At 39.8% G+C, this 27,832-nt stretch overlaps 1 protein-coding gene across 1 annotated transcript; it reads right to left on the bottom strand.

Moving 5' to 3' along the window:
- On the bottom strand, positions 1 to 27,832 carry ap1m3 (adaptor related protein complex 1 subunit mu 3). The gene is made up of 12 exons (XM_041040852.1): positions 27,635 to 27,832; positions 20,581 to 20,737; positions 19,798 to 19,865; positions 19,071 to 19,201; positions 13,851 to 13,998; positions 12,769 to 12,895; positions 8,400 to 8,542; positions 7,202 to 7,273; positions 6,758 to 6,916; positions 5,092 to 5,217; positions 4,356 to 4,431; positions 1 to 1,647 (listed from the first exon to the last, which is right to left on the bottom strand). The coding sequence occupies exons 1-12, from the start codon at positions 27,674 to 27,676 to the stop codon at positions 1,625 to 1,627; spliced, it is 1,272 nt and encodes a 423-aa protein (XP_040896786.1). The 5' UTR covers positions 27,677 to 27,832; the 3' UTR covers positions 1 to 1,624.

Here is a 27,832-nt window from a genome sequence, read left to right on the forward strand (position 1 = left end):
TTTCAAAACAAGATACAAAAAATTGTTTATTTCCAAATATATCCCTTTTCTTCCTATGGACAAACAGTAGTTGATAAATTAACGAAAACACATGACAAGACACATTAAAAATCCTCACTGGTGTCTGAAATATGTCCCACACAGGATAATGGATTGATTATAATAAAGGGCTTGTTTTTTTTTTATCTTAACAGCAGTGATGCAATAAAATGACTCAGGACTCTCTTGTGCTTTGGGCAGTGCAGCTGAACTGATGTGGTGCAATGCATGCACAACAGAGGGAGTGAATTACACCACAAACTGCTTTGAAGAAGAATAGAGGCCTGCAGAGGTCGACACATAAAAAAATAAAGAGTCATGAAAAAACGATTACCTCAACATATTGTCAATATTCTGAGATTCTGCAAAGAAATAAGTCCCTTCAGGTTATTTTTCCCTTTCTCCTATCCCCCTTTCTGAGCCCCCTTTCTCGTCCTTCAAAGCAATTACCACAGGAGACTAACTAGTACAGTATAAACAACAGATAACAATATGACAAAAATGTCCGTGCTGTGCTCATTCCTTCAGTCTCTGCCTCAAAGCTGCAAGCTGATTTCGAGCACAAGGACAAGGTTACAGGCCCCACGGGAGTGTGTCGACAATATTATGTTACACTGCCAACGCCTCTGACAATATTGTGCCTTATTAATCATTGATCTGGTCGCTGCTGTTAGTTTCAGTGCACTGGGGATTATGTTCACAGTGCTAAAGGTGATGACACATAGGCAGTTTTTTAAGGCAATGAATGTATAAGACAGAGGTCCCAGCAAAATATATGCCTTTCAGAGGGATGAACATTGACAACTGAATAACAATGTACATGGGTAATAAAGTAGATATTAAGGACACAACATATCGGGAATAAAAACCCTTATAGTTAAATGTGCTGACAGATGTGCCAAGATGTGGTGTAGTGATAGAATGCTGCAACCTTTTCAAAAAAAGAAAAATTTCAGATTCGCTACATGGCACGCGTCACCAGTCTCCAACATCATAGTAGTTCAGAACAACAACCCACAGTTACTCTACACTGGCACTATAGAATATGTTGGTTTACACGTTACACAGTATAAAGCCACGTTTCAGTGGTAAAGCCAAGAACTCAAAATAGATATGGATTCATTTAATTCTATATTTTTTTCCCTTTCTGAGGAAAACTTGATTAAAAAATAATGGTTTGTTCCCCAAATTCTTCTCTAAATTAACCTTGAGGGATATCACATCAAAAGTGAGGAAATGAGAGCCTGCCAGAACCAGACAGTGTCACAAAGTCATCGGTTCATTACTCACATATTAAAACATTTTATTGGAGTCCTGAGGAACCCTTAGAAAACACAGAATCACAGGTCAGAGGTGATGCAACAGCCTTTCCCATCTGAGTTGATTTAGTCTTAGAGGAAGGGGTGATGTCTTGTTTCCACTCAGACTGGGAAAAAAAAAAAAAAAAATTCATGTGTCCTCCTGCGCTTGTCCTCTGCTGTCCAGTGCAGATGGGGAGCTGGAGAAACAGAGAGAGGAGAGGAGAGGAGAGAGGAAGACAGACAGAGAGAGAAAATATCCATTCGTCTAGCAGCATCTGTGCCCTTTAGTTTGTCCGGAGCTGGTAATCTGCCAAGAAATGTAACAGCAGAGCATTAACACACAGCTTTCTTCCACTCATCACCCCTGCACATCGCATCACTGCCAATATAAGCCCTATTAAATCCCTAAACAAGATTTGCACTAATACTAGCTGTAATGCCACTCTACTAAATCATACTACCAATATTTAATACACTAACTCCCTGAAGTTTCAGCCTTTGCAGAGTCTTTCCAAAAGAAAATGACAGTGACATCATGACAGTGCCCTTATGCTTAAAGCCAGGCGCCATACAGAGCTGAAGTGAAACCAGCACTATTCCAGAAGTAACAAAATCACATTGAAAATCACACTGACATTTGTTTAACACAAATAACTACAAATCCAGCCTTGGAACGTAGCCTTTCTTTATAGTTACTCACTCCAAATGCCTAGCTGAGAATTATGTTCTTTAAAGACAAATATTGATTATTGTTGTTTGTTCAGTCGTCATAAACCTTAAACCCTCGCAAGTTAAACGTCATGGCTCATAAAAAGGGCCAAGTCCATGTGTGAGTTGAGGAGTTGTGAGTGTTTCTTTCTTATAGCAAGTGTTGTAATGGGTGCCAACTTGGCTAAGGATATGAGCAGTAAACCCCAGGAGAATATGTTTTTTTTTTTTTTTTTTCCAGAAAGACAGATGACAGAAATGCTAAATGAGAGACAAATGTTCTTGTGCTTTAATGGGGACAAATCTCTGCAGCCAGGTTCCTGTCAAAAGCCGTCTAAGAAGAGTGAAGGCTGCTGTAGCGGCAGATTAACGTTGATGATTTGGGAATTTTAGATTAAACAAATACATATGGATGTGATGTTCAGGTACTTACTTTTGCCCATGAAGTTAATATAATATAATATAATGTATGTAGTTAAGATGCACTACTTCCAATTATGAATGTATCACCAATCCCCAATCCACAATCAAATGTTGCATTATATCAATAATATTAACATGCATTTATATTATATAATATAAACATCCATGGTTGAACAACAGAGGTCTGCTCGTTATTCCAGTGCATTTGGCTGCCAATATCAGTATACTAGCTGGTGTGTGATGCTGCCCGATCATATTCTGACCAGTGACAGTGTGTGTGACAGTGAAGTCGTCACTTACTGCTGTACAGTATGGCTGCTAAATGCCTGTTCATCACTCATTAATAAGTCAGCACAGTCGATCTACAGTATCAGGGTATTGTTTAATCAGTGTGAGTGTGTCTGTGCATAGGGCTGAGTGAAATGTGATCATCACTGCCCTGTCTCCCCCTCCCTCCCCATGTTGCTGATGGTAACAAAAAGAGAAAGGTGATAGCCTGCTCTCCAGTCCCCCTGACTTCATTGCTCTTCATTCTCTCACTTGCTCCTCATCTTCTGTCCTTCTCCTTTCTACCCCTTTCTATCTCTCACTTTCGCTTCCTTGCGACAGTAACCTTGGCATTTGCTGAGTGCCACCACGGGAGCCTCCTGGCACTCGGCGGCATCATTCAGTCTCCGCAGCCCCTGACTCGTACCTGAAAGAGCTAGGTAATGGATATGATTGATGTAATAGAGTCAGGTTCATTCCTAGGGTGTATGGCAGGTATGAAACTTAAGGATTTCTGGCTGTGGTTCAGTGGCGGTATTGGGCTTCCATCTCCATATCATTTCCATTTGCCCCCCACTGAAAGAAGTGAGCTAGTAAGGAGGATTTTGCCGCACTCTCATCAATATACTGTAGCTTTAATGTGGCAATATGCAATCATATGTGATCTGTCCAAAAATCAAGCATGAGCTTAAGGTAAGGATGGTGCTTCTTATACATTTCAGTATATTTTAAAGGTTAAATCACAAGTTAGTGGGCTGATAAAAGTTCAGATCTCACAAACATTGAAACATTTCTTGGTCTGGTGTCACCATTGAGTTTGACAAATGTGATGCAGATGGATTAATTCCCAGGGCAGCAACTGAATCTCAAGGTCCCAGGTGCTAGCTTTGCTAAACAAATCTGACAAATTTGTCTTGACTTTACAGTAACCCTGTTCAAATTTGGACCACAAACATTGTACTTCAGCCTGAACAAATAATCCTATGCCACAAGTCAGCAGCCCTGTAAAGTTTCTATCTCTGGCATCCTGTGTGGTGTCACTCTAAGCCCCTGAGGCCATGGCTCATGGTGATACAGCCAGGTAATGGATATGATGGATGTTACACAGCTGGGTTCATTCCTGGGGCACACACTGAATGGTAATGAAGAAAGACTGACTGCTCTCACAAGGAAAACATCACATCTAACCTCAGGGTAACCTCCGATTTGCTGATGGGTTGAGACTTGAAACCATCCTGATTTTAATGAACAAAAATGTGTGAGTTTTTGTGTTGAACTCTAAAAACTATTTATATGTGTAAATAATGTCTTTTCTGAACTTTAGCTTCGATTGATGCTCATTTCTTTAAACATAGGGATTCAATGGTCTGATCCACTGGATTTGACTAATCAATCGAACAGTTTCCTCTACATAAAACTCCATCATTCAGCTCCACATATTGAAATACAGATATTGAGATATAGATATTTTAAGTGTGAAAAACAGAGAGTGCTGAACAGGCTCAGTACTCTGACTCAGCAGAGCTACCAGAGAGACAAAATACGGGATTGGTGCATCCATATAAGTTTTTATTAGTGTGTTAAGTGTAAGTCTGTTCCGGCCTTTTATTTTCTCACCTCCACTTTGTGTGATGTAGCGCACCCATGGTAACGCCTGGTAACCGCTCTTCTCAATGATCTTTAGGTAACGCACCTGAGGAACACAGACAGGTTGAATATTATTGTTATTATGGTTCTTTCACTCACTGATACACATACACTAACATCAGCTGTACTGCATATATGGTGTGTGCGTCAGTGTTCGCTGTCCAGAGAAAACCATCCATTTCCAAATTTGGTTATTTTGAATTTCTCAGACAAAGTGATTGCCTCTGATTGTTTTCTTTTACAAGTTCAGAAATCTGTCCTATTTCTACAGCTAAATAAAAAAATTCAGATTATAACATCAGATTATAAGTAAAAGCAATTTTCACAATGCTGAAAACCAAAAGGTTTAATTTAATTTAAAGTAAAAAAAAAATAAATAAATAAATAAAATATATATATATATATATATATATATATATATATATATATATATATAGACACACACACACACACACACACACACACACACACACACACACACACACACACACACACACACACACACAACATACAACAGGAACTTCCAGGACTGTGAGAAGACTTAATAAGTTATCTATTCAGACTGGTATTAGTAACAGGTATTTACATTCTCATTTCAGTGCAGTCATGTGTGAATGTGAACCAGTTTATTGTTGAAACTGTGGTTAAACATGGAACTAGGATTTTAAGAGAGGACTGTCTAACAGGTGCAAATAAAAGGTCCAACCTGAATTCCAGACACAGTGAAATAGGGGATCTCAAAGTTAACTGTGACTGGTCTCTTCGCCTCCAATTCATCGCTTTCCACACTGGGTAGCCCAAAGTGCGCCCGCATGATGTACTCCTTACCACCCTAAACACACACACACACACAAATAAAAAAAAAGGCCACAAAGTTGTTACTGCGTCTGATAAAACACTGAATTTCAGATAAGACAGTTTTGTTTGTTTGATGAATTCTGTTCCCTGGTGTCTGACTCTGTCCAAAATCAAAACAAACTTTATCTACACGGCAACGTGAGATGACTTCCTGTCACATAAAGGTGAATCAGACATCTATTTATGGGATAAAGCATTTGCCATGCATATCTAGACTATAAAAACATAAAACAGGTTAATGATTCCTTCTACCAGCAATTGTGCAACACATCATCTGAGCACTAGGTTTGGTAGTTTGTACTTTAGTTTTACTTCCTGGATATCAGTTAGTTTGACTTTAAAGTGAAATTATTGATGAAATTATTTCTATGTTAGAGACTATTTCTCTGTAACAGTTAAGATTCATCACTGAATGTGAATGAGAAACAACGAAAGTTATAGTTAAAAAAAAAACAAAAAAACCTCAGATAATCTGTTTCACCATGGCATTGTGTGTGTGTGTGTGTGTGTGTGTGGGGGGGGGGGGGGGGGGCTACCAGGTTTGACTGGCAGTGGCCTGGTAATAAAAGCAAACAACCCTTCAGTTGTCCAGTTGTCATGTTTTTTTCCAGATGGTGTAGATGTGTGACATCACCTTTTTCCAACCGAGCCCTGCCTCTTTCAAACAGGTGATCAGAGCTCAGACAAAACACAAACACAGAAACGTTTTTCCATGGAAATAACCAAAACTGAGAAAATAGGTTTTCAGAACCTTTAAGAATCAGAAAACCTGAAATAACGGACTTTCACACAATAAAATCCTTTGCTGAACTCAAAGTAAAAGGTTTCACTTGCCATTATACAGCTGCTGTGGAAAACCTTACTATTCCCTCTCTTGCCTGAAGCTGGTGAGAAAATATCCTCATTTTGTAAAACGTACCCATACCCAATAAATGGGTATGGATTAGTGTGTTTATCACATTCTTATCACAACAAATGACTTCTTTATGTTTATTTCCTCGAAACTTCATCAAACATTACAAGTAAACTGTGATCTCCTGTGAGAATACGTTATTTGATAGCATTCAGCAGATAACAGTGACAGAGAAAAATGTCCTGCAGAGTCACACACGAGCTGGATAGCAGTATGTCACCAGTAATGGCAACTCTTAACCCTCCTTGACAGGCTGAAGGTGTAATGAATTACTGAGGAGATATCAGAACTTGACAGATAAAAGGAACCTAAAGTGAATCAATGCTCTTTGAGTTTTTCAAAAAGCACTGACATGCTCTTTTGAAGAACTTAATATTTTTGGTGATAGCAGAGACTGGCAACTGTGAAAAGAACAGCAAAAAATAAGGAGAATAGAATTCACTGTTGATACTGGAACAGTTTCAAACTTATGTAGATGTGACGTGATCGTGTTCTTGCCTTGCCTTTGAAACCTGATAACGATGGAAATAAAACAGCAACAACATCAACGTGCACTAAATGTAATCTAGCTTATAAACTTTTGTTTGTGTGCCACACTAACAGGGAAAGACTTGATGTTCCACTGCACGGCGCTCTTCTCGGGCACCCACTTGGCGCTGCCTGTGCTAGTCTTGAACTTGGGTGAGTCAGCATCACTGGGCACTGGCACCATAATGGACACGTTGTTGGCAGTGGACCGACTCTTAAACTGACTCCGAGCCTGCGGAAGGTGACAGAGGACGGAGTTCAAATGTTATGTTAGACCTTTTACAACAAAGAAGAGCATACACATCCAAATTCAAATCAAGGATGTCTTGATGATTATGCAAACTACAGCTTGCTATTTTGAGTCTGTATGACTGTCACCGCATCAAACAGATGGTAAGCTGTAATCCGCCTGAGAGTATGTGTCATACGTTTCAGTGAAGGGTCTAGATGAGTGAATAATGGCATAGTTCTGTGTACTGTATGTGTGCGTTTATGTTTTTGTGTCGCTCATCATTACCTTCACCTTGATCTCCACACGGCTGTGAGAGAACTTCTCAATCACACTCTCGATCCATATGAGAGGCTTCACCTGCCAGAGCGAGACAAAGTGGACAAGGTCAGAGGGGTGAGCACAGAGCTGAGGTGCATCACTACAACACACATGACCAGAGTGACCCAGTGGAAGAGAGAGTGATTGTGTGTATAAGGGACACGATGACTTCCTCTATTACCACAACCTCTTTTCATTTCCCCTGTCACAATCATCAGCACTACCACACTACTACTAACCCAAAATAACCTGTACTCTTATTACTTCTAAAGCCATCATTACACCATGATCATAACTACTACTACATTTGCCATCAACACAACATATTTGAGATGATATTTGAGAGTTTTATAGAAAATGAATGTAAATTTTTTGGCATATATTTGTTTTCATATACAATTAATCGTGGAATAACTGTTTTTTTTTTTTTGCTAACTCAGGGAAGTGGAAAATATAGAGACAGCGTCACCTTTTAAGTTGATATGATGAACTTGTAAACAAACAGCTGCTTATGTACAAATCTAGCAGTTATAACATTATCATTCAATTGGACTCATGTTTATGGACACCTGGAGAATAAAGTCCAATATTAGGTCTCCTTCTAGCTCTGTTGTTGGTCTCTACCAACTCCTGAGGGAAATATATGGTTCCATAGCTGCTAAATGCTCCACGGTGTTCAAAAGCTAGTTACTGACTGTGTCTCTCTGATGTTTGGTGCGGGTGCGTTATGTACAGTGAGTTTTTAGAACTTTTTGCTGAAAACTGTTTTCTCCTGCCGCTGAGAGCGGTGAGAGTGAACCAAAGCTGAAGGCTATATAAAAACATTCATATACTGCAATTAGAAAACGCAGTACAGATACTTGAATATCTTCAAACCATCTATATGCAGATAGGCCACAGTTACGTATTTGTTCATGCATGTGTGTGTACTGTGTAAATGCACATCAAAGTGTTTCCTGATATGTTTTGTGCAGAGCAGAGTTGAGTAGGATAAAAAATATTATAAGGACAAATATTCTAGATTATGATGGTATCTGAGCAGGTGTGTTTGAGATGTACTGAGAGACAATTAAGGAGTGTGTTCTTGGTGGCTCTTGCTGGTATGCAGGTGGTGTGAGTGCATGTGTGTTCAGGAGAGAGATTTGTGTACGTGTGTCCTACTCACTGTAGTGTTAAGGCGATAGGACATAAGCTCGCTCTCGCCGTCAGGGGGGATGAACGAAATGGTGCGGTCGTTCTCAAAGCGTGACAGACGGACACACTGATGAAACTTCACATCCTCCAGCTCCACTGTCTTACTCTTCTCTCCTGACACACACAAACACACGCACACAAACAATACACACAAAAAAAGGCTGAAAGCTTTCTACGCAGCCTTGGGGAAATCAAGGTCAAGGATATGATGACTGACAAACATTCACTCAGTCTCTCTCTCTCTCTCTCTCTCTCTCTCTCTCTCACACACACACACACACGCACACACAGTATGCACAGTGTGCTACCAAATCCATCTGCCCTCTTCTTGTCCCCGCACTGAACAATTATTTAGCTGCCACACACAAATACAAGCACACACACAGTTTGCCTTCAAAACATGCTGCCATCATCTTCTCCCCCACTGAAGCCCATTCAGCTGCCTCACAAAAACATCCCACCTGTACTAACACATACACACAAGAAAATAAATTACTGTTGTACTATCTCCCAGAAAAAAAAAAACACCTCTGACAAAAACACATCTTTTACTCAACTCATTTTCAGTATATGTCGACATGTTTTTTTCATCACTCTGCCAAGAAAGCTACAATTTGATTTGCAGTGAAAAGGTTCTGATTTATTGTTTGTGGGATTAATCCGCCTGCCACACTAATTTATGTCCTTATTATGGGTTTATTCACACTTACAAGGATATGTCACAGTGTTTTTGCCCACTATATTACTACTAATACAACTGCAAAAGTACACAACCATTTGTGCAATTAACCTGCTAAACACAGATAACGTCAGGAGGAGACAGTGATTTAGAATTATTTGAAAAGATTATATTTTCACAAGAAATTCAAAGGTGCTTAACCATTATCTGCAACTAATGAGTATTTTCATTACTGGCTAATTTGTCGATTACTTTTTCATCTAATCAGGTAATCATTAAGTCTTTAAAATGGTCATTAAATCATGAAAAATTGCCATCAAAATTTCCCTAAGCCTAAGGTAAAGTATTCTGTTTTGTCCCATCGAACGACATTTTTGATTTACAGTGATATCAAACAGAGAAAAGCAGCAAATACTCACATTTAAAAAGCTAGTTAATGTTTTTTTGTTCTTGATGAATGACCAAGGATTAATCAATTATTAGGATTGTTACTGATTCATTTTCTGTTGATCAACTATTCAATTCAGATTTAATGCAAGATGAGTGCTGTACCATCAGGACAAGCAATGCAAATAGTGCTTTACCAATTAAAGCTAATAATAGACATCAATTAGAACAATAAAGAAGTGGAAGCAATATCTCTCCTCATATCTCAGAAGAGCATTCTGTCCCTTAAAGGATCTGATATTATCTGTTTGCATTCATCTTGTAATTTACTGCCCTCTTGTGGCCTCAGTAGGCTACTGTCTCTGGAAGCTAGGTTCACTACCAGCCGCTTCATCTGTTATTTCTATCATTTTCATGGGTGTGGCCATGTCCCCTTTACAAAAGCTGGTGCTTATCAAGCAGAGAAGGAAGCAGCATTTTTTGGACGTTGCGCATGAACATTGTGGCTAACCCTGGGATATTTCATGGGTGACTAGCTATAGCTAGCTACAAACAAGAGAGGTTATCAAGAAGCCTCTTGACTCCGTCTGAGACATGCAGATGTGTGTGGAAACTGTACTTGCACATTATAAATTTACTTCGACAGTCTCAATCATCTCAAGATGTCTTACTAATCACCTTGTTCGACATATATGACAATGAGGTATTAAGGTGTATTGTGGAGCTGTTTTTAAGATCTCATTTTGCAAGGAAAGCCTTCACAGAGAAGATGGTGAATATTATGAAGATTTCCATACACAGTAATTTTTTTTCTATACGGTACGTCTGATATGATTACAGTCAGTACAAAGGAATAATCCTAATACTTCTTCAGGCAGGTGGGGGGTGTAGTTGGTTCTTCGGCTCTGATCGCCTCTCTGTAAAAATCACCGCACGCCACTGGTAAAGAGGTGTGATCATCAAAGATATGCTTTACCTTTTAAACTATATCTTTAATGCTGGAGTACTACAGAGGCTTCCACAGACAAAAATCAGCAGATTGTGTCGGCTAGACCATTTTCCTTGCGGAGAAAATTAGACTTTTCCAGACAATTCCCCCTAAGGGTGGAGCACGAATACTGCACTGTTGCAATACGAAGTTAAAAGCACGACCTCTTTAATGGTGGCATCTGTAGTCTGCTAGAGAAAGCTCAGTGTTCTCCTCCTCTGTGGTTAATGGAGGGTGCTGAGTGGTGGAAAACTGCTGTAATGACTGTGGGCCTGTGGGCTTTCAGCTAAATCCCCCATTCAACAGTCAGCTAAAGCCCAGTTCACCTGCTCTGAATGCTACCCTGTACTGGGCCTGTCTGAGAGAATATGTGTGTGTGTGTATTTCTATTAGCTTCCTTGTTCATTGTTCTCTCTCTTGAGGTTGTGTACGTGCATGGGTTTATGCATGCCTGTGTTTACAGATGTGCTTAATATGCACATTTCTATATTGATTTTTGTGTGTTTGAGTGTGTGTGTGTGTGACACACTTCCTTATGCCTGAATTAGGACTGGCTGAGGTCAGGTCTACAGAGAGCACAACACTCATACACAAGCAAAGCAGGGAAGCCCTTTAGAAATGCTTCTCTCTTTCTGTATGTCACTAACAAACCCATTGTACAGGTACTTGCATGCAGCGTTATCAAGACAAGACAGGAGAGAAAGGTCAAATGGGACACTCTGTCATTGCTAAGACCTAAGGGGCTGGAAGAAAAGACAGGTGTGTGTGTTTGTGTGTGTGTGTGAACATGTCAGGGGAGGATTGAAGATGCAGCAGGGTCCCCCTGTGGTTCACCTTTAAGGCCGCTCTCACCTGTTTCCGTGCTTTTAATACACAGCAGCAGACAGGAGGAACCTAATCTGTTTTCTGTCTGCTGTCGTATGGTTTAAAAAAAAACCCAAAAAGCACAGGAAACTGTTTTATGGTGACATTTGGTAAATGTTTATGTTCAAAGCTTCTTACAGTGCCTTGGGTGGACTAATAAACAATTCTTGGCATTTGGAGGTTGGAGGCAGAGGACATGTAGCCTGTAGAGCTGAAAGTCAATTATCCTTGCCACAGAAAATGTATCTACAAGTCTTTTGATAGCTTATTAGTTGTTTAAGTCATCTTTCAACCAAAAATATTATCAAATATTTCTTGCTTCCGCCTTCTCAAATGTGAAGCTTTACTACTTATTCTTTGTTTTAGATGATTGTAAACAGAAAATCTCTACATTCTGGATTACACAAAACAATATTTTTTGGGAAAAAAATACTCCCAAAATCAAAAGCTCACATCTACACAATTCAAACAGACAATAGCTCTGATAAGTAATTGTGATTATTCTTAGGGACTTTGTGAGAAGCTGTATAGACTCAGTTCTAAATCACCAGAATTCTTCTTTTAATTGACTGAATAATGTCTAAACCTGGCTTTTCATGGGATATGTAATCCAATGTACCATGCGAGTGACATTTATTTCAGTTCTGGATGTCTGCCAGCAGAGGGCAGTGTTTAATAATTTATACTCAAGTTTTGGCTGCTGTAATTTAAAAAAAAATGCATATCATGCAAATATGATAATCACCAAATGACTGAGAAATAATTTGTAAAAAAAATGTGGAAACACATTTTAAAAATTCTGTTAACATTCAGTGTGAGTGTGAGTGTGTGTGTGTTTCTGTATCTTTCTGTGTTTGTTTGATCATTATTTCTGATCATTATTTCTGAGGATATGTTACTTCCCAGACCACAACACACAGCAGGGGAACTGTGGGCTGCATATACAGGATATCCACAGACCCCTCACCTTTCATCTGCAGGGCTGTAGCCTGGGGTGAGGATTAACTCAGAGGCAAAGAGGCTAGACAGTGATGGAGCCTTTCCACTTCAGTAAGGAGCCGTAGGGGGGAAGAAATGTAGGAGAAGGAGAGCGTGGAAAAGAGGGAGAGGAGGAGGAGGAGAAGGCGTAAGGATAGGCATATGTAGATGTAGCAGTGGGAGAAAATTGGGAAAATAGAAGGAGAGGAAAAGGAAGATGAAGTAAGGATGAAAGCCAAGCTGAGCGTGGGATTGTAGTAGGGATGGGTTAAAACAGAAACAGGAACTGAAGGTGGAAGGGTGAGGGTGAGTTCACGGTGAGCAGTGAGTGAAAAGGCAAATGCTCAACCATCAACTAGCCACATATTTACAAATGATGTTTTGCATATTGGCATTTACTGTATGATTTCCTTAAGGCACAGAGACGGACTCACTGTTACTTACTGCCTGTGATTTCAAACAGCACTTTGTCATTGAGGCCCAGTCTGAGTTCAGGCATCCCCGACAAGACCACTTTGAGCTTAATGCTTCCCACTATTTCGCTGCGTAGGACGCTGCCATTGGCGCTCACCTACAGGAAGAAGAGCAAAGCATCACATTAAACATGAGAAGTTTTAATATACATCTGAAGAGCACCACTGTGATCATTCTTAAATATTTTCTATATTTGCTCATCTGGGTTATGAAAGTTCACTTGAAAGTACACAAGCTTTACTGTTTGCAAAGTAACTGTGTGCTTTAAGATCCTTTATTTAAATAATGACACTAGACAGATCAGCAGTGGGATAGAATCACAGAGACCCCCGCTCATAAACCGGGAGGAATAAACAAACCGACTGATGCCCAGAACAACCATTCAGCAGATATAAACAGACTGACGGACAAGACTGAAAGGCTTTCAGCCTAAAGTGTGAGAAATGTAAGCAAGGCACAGATGTGAAAGAGGATAAAGAATCTCTGAAAACATTTTTTAAAATGCCCGTGGTCACAGAAAAGGAAGTGCAAACTGCAGTTCTCTAACAATGGTTAAATGTGTACAACTTATCAGTTTCCCTTTGAATGATAATAACAAGCAACAACACGTTGCCCTTGTGGGGTTGCTTCAAGGACAAGAAATTTGAGAGGAGAATAATTTCTCTTCTTTGTAGCTCTGCAGAGATGAAGTACGTTCTGTGTTAAAACGTTCTGTTTCTTTAGTTGGAGGATATCTGGGTCCTTGCCCACTCTCCTTAACAAGAAATATAAAATATTTCTTTAATAGTGTTCGTATTGTGTAACTTAACAGCACTGTATTATTACTGGAGTGGAGGTGATTACTTCCATTGCACTGTAATGCACATTCCATACAATTTATTAAGAAAGAATATGCATTTCCTTACCAATTCAATTCAAGGTAAGAGGAAAACTGTCAAAACATGTCAGAGATGATAAATGTAACATAAATTGAACCAACCAAACATCTCAAATCTCAAATTTTACTTTGAGGATACGTTTTTTGTTCAAATTTGTTCAAACATTGTCCTCACCAGCAGATTTACTGACTCAATGACGTCCATGAAAACTTCGTTCTTCCTGTACTTGATGCCCTCTGACCGCCAAGACACAGCGTTGGTGACGGTGGCAGGAGGTCGAGGAGCCCCTACCTCTAATTTATGACCCTGCTGGGTGATGTACCTGAAAGGCAGAGAGATGTTTTAACAGGCGTCAAACTGTTTCCAAATTCAGTCTGTAACCCTGCTGAGAGAAACACCGGAAAACACATGCAGCATTAGAAAGGGCAATAGTGTTAAATTGTAATTTAATCTCAATCGCCTATAAACAGCTGCAGAGAGGAGTAATATCATTTAAGTCTCATCAGCAAAAGACAAGAAATCTAAAAAGGTAATGGCAACAAACAGGATGTGTGTTTATCTTGCAGCATGAACCCATTTTAATATATTTTGTATTAATCACACCTCATTACTTAAAATAAATTAGTTACTCTAGAGTGAATAATTTAAAGGAGCTTGTGTTGTATGAAGATTATTCATGGATGTAATTGGAAAATGGAGATTTACATAAACCCATTGTGACTACCAGCCATAGATAATAATGTGACTTACATGCATTTGTTTACATGATACTACATTATTAAGCATTGCTTTTGTAAATAAAACCCAAGCATCAAGTGTCCTCACTCAAGGTTTCTGGGCCACCAAGAGATGTCAGAACAGCTTTAATATAAGTCACATAAGGATTTAAATCTTTAACAGATGCTTATATTAAATGTAGTATTATAATGTATTATTTATTCATTCATTTGATGGTGAAAAATCTTCAGTCAGTGTTTAAGTGGGTTAAGGACCAGTGACTAAGATCATTACATTGTTTGAAGCAGTACATGTATTTCATTAAATGACAGAACTGATTCTTTAGCTGCAACGTGCTCCACTTTATTTACCAGCCAGTTGCTAACTTTGTCTGTGACAGGCTGGGCAGGTAGTAATGGATTTTGGAGCTTTTTCACTTAAAATAGCTGCTGCCTGCACTTGGAAACAATGCGGATCTCATCTGAGAGTGAACCCAAGTAGTAAAAGCTGTCAAAACCAAAACAGTGCGCTGAAAAACACAAAAGCACTGCATAAAGCTTAGGGGAACTGCAAAGTCTGCTGGTAATTCTCTCAGGGTTTATCACTATGAGTGACCTTTTTCACAGCCATTTGATCCATTGTTAATATGTATTGACTGGTGCAAAAAATATCATTACATTCATCCATAATGAATTTACATGCCCTGCACTCCACTAAATTAGGTCTAGCTTTGACTATGGAAAAAACAAACTAGTTTACTCTATTTATAGATCATTGTTATTAGGAAGAATATTCTTTGTCTATCTGCTGATCCATCCATTGATCTATCCAATAACTGTGCACTGGGTTGTCTCTTGTTTTCTGGATGTGGAAGCCAGAGAGCTGGTTTGTTTTACCAGTCCTCTCTGACTGCATCCAGGGAGACATAATGACTTGTCATGAGAATAGAAGGGAGCTGTACTTAGATAAACAACATGTGACCAGGCCTGTTTTTACCCAAACACCTGCCCCCCGCTACTGTTTATTTCTCACTGGCCTCGTTTCTGCAGCAGAGCTACTTGCAGAACCCAATCAGTTTTCCCTGGAATATGATGTCTCATACAGGTATTTCATTTTTGGATCTACAATTAAAGAAATATGTTTTTATTCTACATATTCTGCCCTTCTGACAGTCCCCACAGTCAGAAGGGACTGTGTGATACAAACACTTAATAAAAAGTATTTATATTTAATGGGTTTTTTTTTATTTAGCACTCAAGTAAAAACTCAGCCAAGAGCCATTTCCCTTCAATTTAGTGATTTGTACAGTGAGCTGGACAACAAATGGTGCGGTAGACTCTTTGTTATAAACAGTCTGAATTGGTGCTATTGACTTGCACTTGAACCAGCTGTGGAGAAGTGGCTAATAATCACACGAGGACATGATACAGATGTTGTGTAGCCACAAGCCTTAGGTCTGCTTACATTAAACTCCATCATTTGCTCAAACTAAAACATGCACTAATATTTTATACAGCTAATACAAATAAGGGGACAAACAGATTTACACTGATGCATGGGTCCAACCCGCACTATCTCTGAAGCGATCTGTCATATCCGCCCTTTGTGTCCATTCCTCTGCCCCCCCCCCCCCCCCCCACCCCTCCCTCTCCCCCTTTTCTATTCTCCTATTTTCAGTTGTCCCTTGTCTTTTCTTCTCCTCCCCAGGTCTGGACATTTTCCCCAGAGTCAATGACATACTGACCCAATGTTCCACATGAATTTGCTGTCCTCAAGCTTCTCTTTTGCAAAACAGAGGAAAGTGCACAGCCTCTGTAGCAGTACAGCAAACACACAAGCAGTGCCATTTTCATAACTCATAATTCCATTTTGGTTTTTTTTGTTTTGCTTTTTTGTGGCTTCATCTGTAGACCCAAAAAAATCTGCCTGCAACGTGGAGGGCAAAGTGGTACAGCCACTGACACTGTGTTAATGCAGGCAAGGTTGCACAGTGCAGTATTCTTACATATTTTTTTAATGTAATTGTACTTGTGATTCTTATCGCCAATGTCATGCACTGTACGTATGAGGTCCTTCCTTTCAGATAAATAATTACAGCAACTGGAATATGTGTGTTACCTGTGTAATATCTAATTTGAGAGATGGGCTGCACATCGTTATGTATGCTGTTGCTATGCACCGTGTACACAGTGTGGGCAATAATAATGTGCCTATCTCTCTCCTGGTTCCTTTCCAGACGGCACTGGTGTTTTTGGCAACCAAAATTACAAAAAAAAATATTCCGTCATGCCGACATACACAGTCATCACAAAGGAAAATACCAAGGGTTTAAGGTTGAGGGGTGGGTATGTAGTACAAATTGACAAAAAAGTTCATTGGGGAAAATTTTTGCAACATGAATGAAACATTTCAGGAAAACTGAGCCACGTGTCTTAAATCTAATCTGCAATATTAATGGTATCTGTGTCATTGAGTCATCTATTCAAAGTGGATTCAAAATACTGACTAAACCAGAATTTTTTGTTCAAACAATATAAGCAAATAATAGTTTTTGCTTGCAAGGACTGAATGCTAAACACTGTACAGTCAGTTTTTAGAGCTTTATTTCTGAAAACAGCTACCTGCCCCAGGTCCAAAGCTGCAGATTGAGGTGCTTATTCTCTGTACGTTCATTACAAGAGACCTCTTTGACACATTGTCATTTGACATGTTGCTATCATAGGTTAACTGTGCCTGTCATGACCCATAAGGTCAATCAAACACCACTGAACAAATACAAAACACTAATCGAAGTGTTGTTTTCAGTTCAGCTGTATAATTTTTTTCTAATGTCAACAACAAAAAGTGCTAAATAAACAATATTTAGATTGATTGATGGATTGAGGCAAAAAAATTTCTCCCTTGTTTTCTGTCCCACTTCCTCCCACCTACGGGGTCTTGAAATGCATGTTGATACACAGCAAAGTCTGAAAGTGCTGCGAGATGAAAGGCGGTGACAAGTGGGCTTGGGGTCGATGGTGGGTTGTTTTGTTGCTTTGCTGTTTGTTCTGTTTTGCCCTGATTCTCCTCAGAAATGCTAATGAAAGGATCTGGAAGCGGGGTTGGCAGCAAACTGACAGATTAGCATAACAATAGCAATCATAACAAACACACATATACACACGACAGTTCATATGAAGACACACACATGAACACATTCACATGCATATGTATCCCCACAGTCTCACTTGCTCAGTGTAACTTCCATCCACCCACACATACACAACACACATACACACACACATACGTTCACACATTGATGCTCTCACCAGGTAGGTAGTGTTATAGTGTACGAGAAAAGGAGCGTTTTTGTGGCAGTCGGGGCATGAAAAGGTCACAGCCCGCAGACAGAGAGACACAGTCACTGTGTGTGTGTGAGAGTGTGTGTGAGAGTGTGTGTGTGTGTGTGTATGTGTGTGTGTGCGTGTGTGTATGCACGAGAGAGATGACATATTTGTGTGTCTCCTTGGAGAAGAGAAGAGCAGGGTTTTTCTGTCTGAGAGTCTGGAGAGTCTGGAGTGTGTCCAGCTGATGGTGTCATTGTGTTTGAGTGTCAATAGGAGCCTGGTAATTATCAGCCCTATTCAGACCCTAAATACACATACTGTACATAAACACTGAAACACACGCACACAAACAAACACACACACACACACACACACACACACACACACACACACACACACACACACACACGCACACACACACGCACACGCACACGCACACGCACACGCACACGCACACGCACACGCACACGCACACGCACACGCACACACACAACCTCCCAGTATGCCAAGCCTTGGTGTACAAACAGCACACAAAATTAAACATCAATCACACATGACCAGGAAAAGCCCAAATACGTGTGAGACAAGAGTAAACAATACACCATGCAAATTGAAATATAACATTCACTGTTAATTAAAGGCAAAGCTGATCATGAGCACAATGAACCAGTATTACTGTGGTATTGCAGACTTGCTATAGAGTGAATGCTGAACCTCTGGAAACAAATGTACCTCAGAGGAGCCAAGAGGAAGGAAAAAGCAAAACAACCCTGTGTACACCAAGGACACAAAACACTTGTGGAGGCCCAGAATAGTAGTCGTTTCAGCTCATTTCACTCACTGAATAAAGCTCCACCATTCATTACAGCTTTGGTCACTAGCTGTACTTCGTTGAATGGAAAAAAAACCCCACACAAATAGGCCCATAGCACTTCAAACAGAATCATACTGTGCTCTTATTCCCTCTCTGCTGGTGACTAAAATACAAAGCTATTATCTAACTGAAAAACTGTCATATTTCGTTCCCTGATGGATGATCCAGGGACCATTTGAGCTAATGCGGTTACATTAAAATCAGACTGGAGAGCAGCAATCATGGACTTTGAGAGGTTGAAACTTTAACCTTGTACCTTCATCAACCTGATTAGTCTTACCCTTACATACCAGAACACAGTGCCAACACGCATAACTGATTCAAGCTTTGTCAACTGTAATATCTTTCTCATGGTGCTACCTTTCAGTTCTACAGGAACTGCTTCATTTCCTGAGATACTATGTTTCTATACATAAACAGATAAGAAGAATTAAATTAAATGGAAGTCTATCATAGGCTCTGTAATAGTTTTCTTACTCTTGAAGGATCTTGCTGTCAGTTGTTTGAGGGAAGCCGAAGTCCATCACTTCGTCCATCAGCTCGTAAACCGTCACAAAGTTGTCACGAATGCTCTCCTCCTCAAGCTCCTTAAAGTACTCCTTAAATACCTGCCCACAGAAACGAACAGTTTGTAATACAGTGCAGTGCATTAAACACAGTACTGCACGTTAAATGAAAAAAGGTACATTATATGCCAATTGTTTGGCTGTTTTATTTTCATGTTTTTTGTGTTGTGTATAGTAAGTAGAGAAAGTAAATCTCTGCCATCTGCTGGCTGTACTCATTCATGATTTCAGACAGCCAGAAGAAGACGTGTTTCTTTAAAGCACACGTTAAACAGAAGAATGAGGAAAAGAACAGCCAGAAAAGGGGTGAAGTTGATAAAGCTGGCTAGTTACATGTGTGTGATGTAAATCCCAGTCTCCAATGATAACACACTATGACCACTGACATGAAAGGTCTCACATTTCATTATCGGGTATCGTTGCTATAGGGAAGCCTTATTTCAGCCAAATTTGATACAGATCCTCAATAAAGATAGAATCAGGCTGGGCTGGTTGCTAACACAATTCAAGACAAGCAGCAGGGGGCAGCATTACAGGTTTCCCAGCACGTGAGTAAAATTTAAAGGAGTAGTAAAAACATATTTCCCAAAAACTATTTCTTGAAGGATTTGGAATAATATCTCATAAAACAGACGCACCTGTATTATTTTATAAAGAAAGGAGTACACAAGAGCAGCGTTGGCATTCTTCTTGGTCATCGCCACCACTGAAGAAGAGACTGTTAAGAAACAAATGTACATCTACAAGTGACAAGCAGATGAATCCGAGCTGAAAAACATGCACAGTGGTCTAAATCAGAGACAGAGATGTATACATGTGATGAACATCTTTCAGATGCTGTGGGTGGCTTTGAAACAAATGCAATGAAATGAAAAGTTACCAGAACGCATCACACTCGCAAGCAATTGAGAACATGGCCACAGGGAGGTAAGAAAAGCTCAGTTGTCTAATGCAGTGCACTGGGAATACCACTTACTCACAACCGCAATATCATGCTGAATTAATAATGTGTAAGGGAGCTTGACTGCCCAATCTCACAATGAAAGAGGGTTCATAACACATCACAGTGAATCTGTGAACAGAAGCTCAGAAGTTCACTGCTGCAGAGACCTGAAGCACAGGACTGCCTATGGATCTACACATAGATCAGAAAAGAAGCCATTCAGGTGTATGTATTAGGTGCTGGAAATCTCTACAGCATTACATATTTATTCATTTCTCTGCAGATATGACAATGAAAACCCACGACTGATGGGAAGGTTGTGACACTGAAGTAGGGAGTAGGAACGCCAACCACTCTAGGAAACGATACAATATACAACATACAGATCTTAAGACTTGAACTCTGTTTACTACAGCAAAGGCTCCTTTGCAACACACTGAACAAAGCACATTACTCCAACGTGAACTCAAGCGGATACAGTAAAGGTTGCTGTGTTTGATCCACATGAAGTGTGCAGAGCCATGGCTGACCAGGGGTGTCATCTCAGCGTCTTCTTCCCTCTTCATCAGGATGGGCATGAAGTGGTCAATCTCATTCATGTCCATGTTCCCCATGTAGTTACGACAGATCAGCACCTGGATGCATAACAGAAAGAACAAAGTGTAAAGGCAGAGGACACTATAATGGAGGCACTACTACTACATAAAATATCCATAGTTTTGGGCTGTGATACCAAACCTGAGTACTCAGCCTTGAAGATGCTTAAAGAACCACTGGCTGACAACAAACTTCAACCTTCTGAATGAATTAATACTTTTTTTTCTAAGTTCATCCAATAAAAAAATGTGCAAACTGTGTTTCCAACTTGAGTATCTGATAATGAATGATGAATCACCAGCTTCTCAACATGAAACAGGCATTGGAGCTTATGCAGACTTTAGCAAGGCTCAGAAGATTCTCAGGTTTGAAATTATAGCAAACATACGTACATACATACCATGTCAGTCAGTGGTTTGGTCTACCACTTTGGTTCTAACTGCCTGAAATAACTTGCCATGTACTTTTGTACATGCATTCATATGCTCCTCAGGATTAGGTCAAAATTTTAAAACCAAAGCCCATGAGCCTCGGCTGCACTTCGCCTTTAGTGCTAGTTAGCAGACATTAGCATCATAATACACCAGCATGGTTGTGGTCTAAGCCTTGTTTCCATACAAGCACTTTCCTTTATGTTTATGTTGACTCATCTCCTTCAAGCCTTAGAAAACAGCGAAAACCTGTTTGCAGTAAAAGGTGGGTGCGGGCTTATGTGTACAGCTCATTAACTAAGTCAATTACTTGTGGACACATGCATGATTGCAGCCTTTTCCAATACTAAAAGCACAGCCTCTTATCACTGCATTATTTTTTGGTTCTTTTAAGACTACTGTCACTACAGAACGTGTTACTTCTGCCTTTTCTCTAATCGACTTCTCTCTGTGCAACTGTCAGTGTAAATTGCTGAGTCTATTTGAACCTCAGACGCTGACATTCTGACGTTTACTAAACGCACAATTGAACTGCTTTTTGTAGAACAAACTCCATTGTGGACACACTGAAAATAATACACAGCACCAAACGGGAACAATAGATGTCCAAAGCAACAACAACAAAAAAAATGACCCAGAAACTCAAGTTACACTGCCAACAGCACTTGTTGTTAGGAGACAGGAATTAGAATTTTGAGAAAATAATGCTTGCTCTGTCAAAATTGACAGAAACATACAAGTTTATATCACAGAATTACAAAATTAAATATATTATATAAGTAAGAGAGGAACACCAAGTGTGGCTGCTGCAACAGCTCTATTCGTCCTGCAGTGTTTTTCACAGAAATGACAAGATTAGCTTCAATTAGCCCCAAAAAACCCCCACACTGCCTTATTTTGACAGAAACACACACACACACACACACAAGATGAGTCAGCAGAATTGCTAGAGTCCGGACACACACAGTGAAGTGAAGAAAGAGATCAAAGCTTCTACGCTTGAGGGATCTAGATCTCACACACACACACACACACACACACACCTTCCCCCTTCTTTAATAGAGGAGTCTGTGTTGCACAGGGGTCACACAGGAGCAGATACAACAAAGGCAGGAGGAAATAAAAAATAAAAAAAGGAAATTCCAGGAAAGTAAAGTAATCTGGGGGACAAAAAAGGATATGAACCGGCCACTGCTCGGCCTCTGCGCGAGGAGACGGAAACCATAGAGCGAAGAGTTCAGAGGTCGCAAGAGACAGAGAATGAGGTATAGACAAATCTTTGAACTGCAAGTTTACTCCGCTGCCGCCATTGTTGGAAGGATTTCAGTGGCGGCTTCTCCACAGAGCTGTCTTCAGTAAACGCACACAATAAATACTGATGGATCTAAAATCATCGAGTGAATCGAGTGTTTAATCAGGAAGTACAAAGTTAAAATTAGTGCTGAAACTGAAACTGAAATTAGTCAAGCAGCGGAAAATGAATCATTGTGATACACTAGTAAGTTCTTAAGCCATTTATCAAGGAAAAACTCAAAATATTTGCTGATTCAAGCTTCTCAAATGTGAGGACCAGCTGCTGCTCTCTGTTTTATATCATTGAAAACAGAATATCTTCGGGATTTAAACTGTTGGTCAGACAAAATAAGCAATTTTTGTTCTATTTAGAAAATGCACCACTGAAAAAGCACTCACCCACAAACCACACTGCACTTAATCAGGGCATATTGGTGCTTCTCATATCATTCCACTAATATATGACTCACAAAGATCAGGGCGTTGACACTGCTACCAGTGTACAGACTTGAAACCTTTGAGTTGTCAGAAATTCTTTGTAAAGAGAACAGTTGATTTCTGCTTAAGACAATGAGCAAACTAATTGTCAAGCACCATTATCTCACTGCTTTCCAGTCAACTGTCCTGGGATGAAATTAAACTCATTTAGTACACCCTGTGTGAGTATGCTGAGGTGTGTCTCTTTCCTGAGAGCCACTTCAGTCAGCCAACCTTACAGCAGATAACCGGATGTTTCACCTTAAGGATATTCAAGAGTCAACGTATCATTATCATGTGATGTTGGTTCGAATGTGTGTCAGTTCAACTCAGATTGAAAAGTAAAACATCAGATAGCATAGTATATTCAGTATAGGGAGAGAACATCAAACAGAGCACCTCACACAAACAGTTAGCATATTCCATGCCCCAAAGCAGAGCGCAGCTACTTAATAATCCAGGTCTACTGTGAGTGTGTTACTAACAAGTTAAAATACCATACTCTGTTAAAAAACATAGTGCATAGTACATATATTTTCATATCTCATGCAACCTTCCATTATACCTCTGAAACCTGATTGTACATGACATTCACATACGACAAGTAACTCAAAGTCTATATAGTATATAAAAACAAGATAATGAGAACATTAGAACGAGAACAGATGTTTAGCTGCAAATTAAAAGACTGTGGTTTTCCACCACCACTTAAATCTAGAAGAATCACCATTTCTGATGTTTTAACGGAATTGCAAGAAAAGCAACGACAACAAACAACAAAACATCATCTATCCAAACCACTGGTGGACATAAAATTCATCAAGGGAAAATCATTGCAGTGATTTAGGCAAAGTTTGTTATTGGGACACACAGGCAATCTGTGACTGAGTGAGATCAATGGGAACCACTCGCTGCTGACCTCCAAAGCCAAAAGGGAACCAGAGAACCTTCAGTGGAGTGTATCACTGGAAGGCAAACAGGAACAGGACAGAGTCTAAAAAGCTAACGCCAGTTTGTATCACCATCAGCAGTTTGGAAAACAATCACATCACAAATCTTAGAGCGCAACTCCATTCTCTGTCAGAAAAATGGAGCAGAGTAGCGATGACATTTTAGAGCGATGGGGCTGCTATAAGTTGACAGTAGATTACTTGTAGACGGAATAATGACACACTGAAGAAAAGTAAAAAGACGCCACTGAGTTGGTCCATCAATAGCAACCATTTAACATTGTACACGCTCACAGCGCCTCTCTTTTTTTTTTTTTTAACAGCAAGAGGCTCATTGTAACTGCAGTAGTCTTTACTCAAAAATAGAATAAACTAAACAGAGAAACGTAGCTCATTCAGAGCCACAATTTTATGTCTAGTCTCCACAAGACTAAGACTGTGTCCGAACTCACTCCCTTGTTCACTCACTCTATGCTTTAAATAACAAACTCTCAATAGTTTACTCAGTAATAGAGAGGTAAACTGAGATTTCTGACTCTAACTTAACATCATCATTTTGTGTCACGGCTAAAATGTAGAGAATGGCATTGTGGGATTGACAGCAGAAAGTACTGTACATATTCTGGGCACTATGAACCAATGTGATGGCACTCTATCCAAAAGGTGTTGAAATATTTCAACAGTTTTTGTTAGTCGGAATAAAAACAGCGGCTCAGCCGACAGACTTTGACATTTCCGCCCCAAGAGCCATGCTGCTGGCATGGCTGAAAATCCAGAGTAAAGTGATTAAATGCATTGACCATGATAATTAAATAATCACAAAATACAGAACTGAGAGCGGCATGTTTAAAAACCGAATTAAACCGAGGAGCCCAGAATCCTCCTTTCATCACTTTTCATGTATCCAGCTGATGAAATGTGCTGTTACCTGTGACAATGCAAAACTTCTGCTACTACTGGGACACACTGGGAACAAATGATGCCCTGCTGATTTCAATAGCCTGACATTTCAGTCTACATAGCAGGTCCCCAGCAGCCAGCAGCGTGCAGTCTGGCACCCAAGGGGGGGGGGGGGTTGAGGTTGGAGTGAGGATGCGGGGGCTGAGGGGTGGAGGGATAAAGGGCAGAGGTGGAAACTGGCTTCTGCAGTAGCTTTGTGTTTTCAAGTGAGTCTACGAATGTGTGCACTGGAGTGAGCAGTCTATCTGTGCACGATTGGTTTTGGTTGATGTCCACAAAGCTGCCTATATATAATTATTCTATATCTATGGTGTAATTTCAAATATTTTCACCCTCACTTGCATTTTAATTCAGCACATTTTCAATCACAGAAACACTGAAGCTGTTTCTTTTTTTTCTGCATCCATGGCTGTAATTGAGGACAAAGGACCTCGCCTGGTCAGGACAGAGAGAGGACTGGAAGTGAAGAGTTACTGATTTGCCCCAGGGCAGAGATATAGAGATAGGGAGAGAGGGAAAGAGAAAACCTTTAATCTGTACAATCAGACATCTAGGCTTTGAGGGACTGATCCTTTCCCCTGATGGGTGTTATCTAGCAAACCATGCATTCAGAAAATATTCAGACCCCTTCACTGTTTCACATTTTGTTATGTTGCAGTCCTTTTTTTCCCCTCATCAATCAACACTCAAAGCCAAAACTGAATTTTATAAATTTATTAAAAATGAAAAACTGAAATATCAGACTGACATAAGTATTCAGGCCTTTTACTCATTACTTAGTTGCAGCATCTGTGGCAGTGATTACAGCCACGAGTTTTCTTGGGTGTGATGCAACAAGTGCTGCACACCTGGATTTGGGGATTTTCTGCCAGTCTTCTCTACAGATCCTATCGAGCTCTGTCAGGTTGGACGGGGCCTGTCGTTTGACAGCCATTTTCTGGGTCTCTTCAGAGATATTCGATTGGGTTCGAGTTAGGGCTCTGGCTGGGCCACTCAAGGACATTCACAGAGTTGCCCCTAAGCCACTGCTGATTTGACTTCACCATGAACCTTCGGTCCAGTCTGAGGTTCTGAGCGCTCTGGACCAGGTTTTCATTAAGAATCTCTCTGTACTTTGCTCCCTCCAATTTTCCCTTAACCCTGGCCAGTCTCCCTGTCCCTGCCGCTGAAAAAACATGAGGCTGCCACTGCCATGCTTCACCGTTGTGATGGTACTGGGCAGGTGGTGAGCAGTGCCCGGTTTCCTCTAGTCATGACGGTGAGAATTGAGGCCAAACAGTTCAATCTTGGTTCATCAGACCAGAGATGTGCAAATAATTCTAAATTTCTGTTTTAGCTTTGTCATTTTGGGGTATTGAGTGTAGACTGATGAGGGTAAAAAAAATGAATTGAAATGATTTTAACATAAGGCTGCAACATTTTGAGAAAAGTGAAAGGGTCTGAATACATTCTGAATAAAACCTATAAAGCTTCCTCAGCAACCACCTTCAAGTAAACTGACCTTGTGAGGTTTAGATGTAAAATTTGATGAAATAAGAAATGCGAAAACTTCACTGTCCTCACTTCGTCACTCCATACTAAATTCTATATTCTTAAAATTTCAAATACAAATAAAGAATGTTAAGAAATGTGCTCATGAATAAAAATACAGAAACAAACCAAACATGCAAGTGTTTCCTACATGCCACGACTTTCTAGATGTGGGACACTTGAAAATACACTATCTACACTTTCAGCGCAACTACTAATTATGTTCTTTATCAATTAATCTGTTGATTACCATTGGTTAATTATTTACTGTCCATAAAAACAGTGCAGAGCACCAGGTGACTTCAAACAGCTTGTTTTGTCTGGACAACAGTCCAAAACTCAAAGATATTCCATAGATCATAATTATATTAGAGCTGAAGCAATTAACTGATTAATCGATTGCCCAATCTACAGAAAATTAATCAGTAACTATTCTGGATAATGGATTAATCACTCAAGTCATTTTTCAAGAAAAAAAAATGCAGAACATTTGCTGGTTTCAGCTTCTCAAACGTGAGGATTTGATGCTTTTGTTTGTCATTTGTGATCATAAACTGATTATCTTTGGGTTTCGGATAGCTGATTAAATAAATGGAGAAATTTGAATATATCTCTATGGGCTGTAAGAAATTATCACATTAATGTTTAACTACTCTCTGATATTTCATACACAATTAACCAATTAGTCAACAAAACAATTGGAAGATCATTCGATAATGACCATAATCATAAGATGCAGTGTTTTCAGCTCTATAAACCATGTAGCCTGTAATTATCTCACACCTGTTTTGTCTCTCAAAATGCATTTTCTGGCGAAGTTTTGAATATTTTCAAGCTGATTTTCAGTAAGTCCCTGTGATTATTATTATTATTTTTTTTCTTATTTTATGGGTTAAAACTTCAGGGGCTGCGAAGAGTAAAGTTTTAAACTTTGAAATAGGACACATCACACACAATAAAGGCTGCATCGCTGCACAAGAACAAGTCCTCTGTGTATACTGACACGTTGGTGAAACGAGTTTGACAAGTTGAGCCTCTTCCTGACTGCTTTCTGTCTTACATGAGGGTTAGACGGACTCATGCTGTGGTGAGTTTGCCTTTGTCAGGAAATACAAAATACTTCTGGTTTTTCATGTACAGCTGCTGCAGCAGACCGACAAAAAAATAAAATCCCCTTCAACTTGTGACATTTTTGGGCTTCATATAAACTAATATAGTCTTTTCTTGTAGCAGGTGCTTCGTTATTAACCCTGATATCAACTTCCCCACCAACAACAAGTCGCTACAAACTTACCTTTCCCTTCAGATCGAGGATGAAAATCGCCGACGCCGACATCTTGGTGGTGAAGAAAATCCTCGAGTACAAGAACAAGTCTAGATAATATGTGGGTCTACTGTAAGATGTGGGTCACTTGTGTGCAGCAATAATCATCGCTCCCATCATCCTCCTTCCTCCTCTCCTCCACTCTCTTTAGTCGTTGCGTTTCACTGC

Source organism: Toxotes jaculatrix, chromosome 6, assembly GCF_017976425.1.
Source record: "Toxotes jaculatrix isolate fToxJac2 chromosome 6, fToxJac2.pri, whole genome shotgun sequence".
Taxonomy (NCBI): Eukaryota; Metazoa; Chordata; class Actinopteri; family Toxotidae; genus Toxotes; species Toxotes jaculatrix.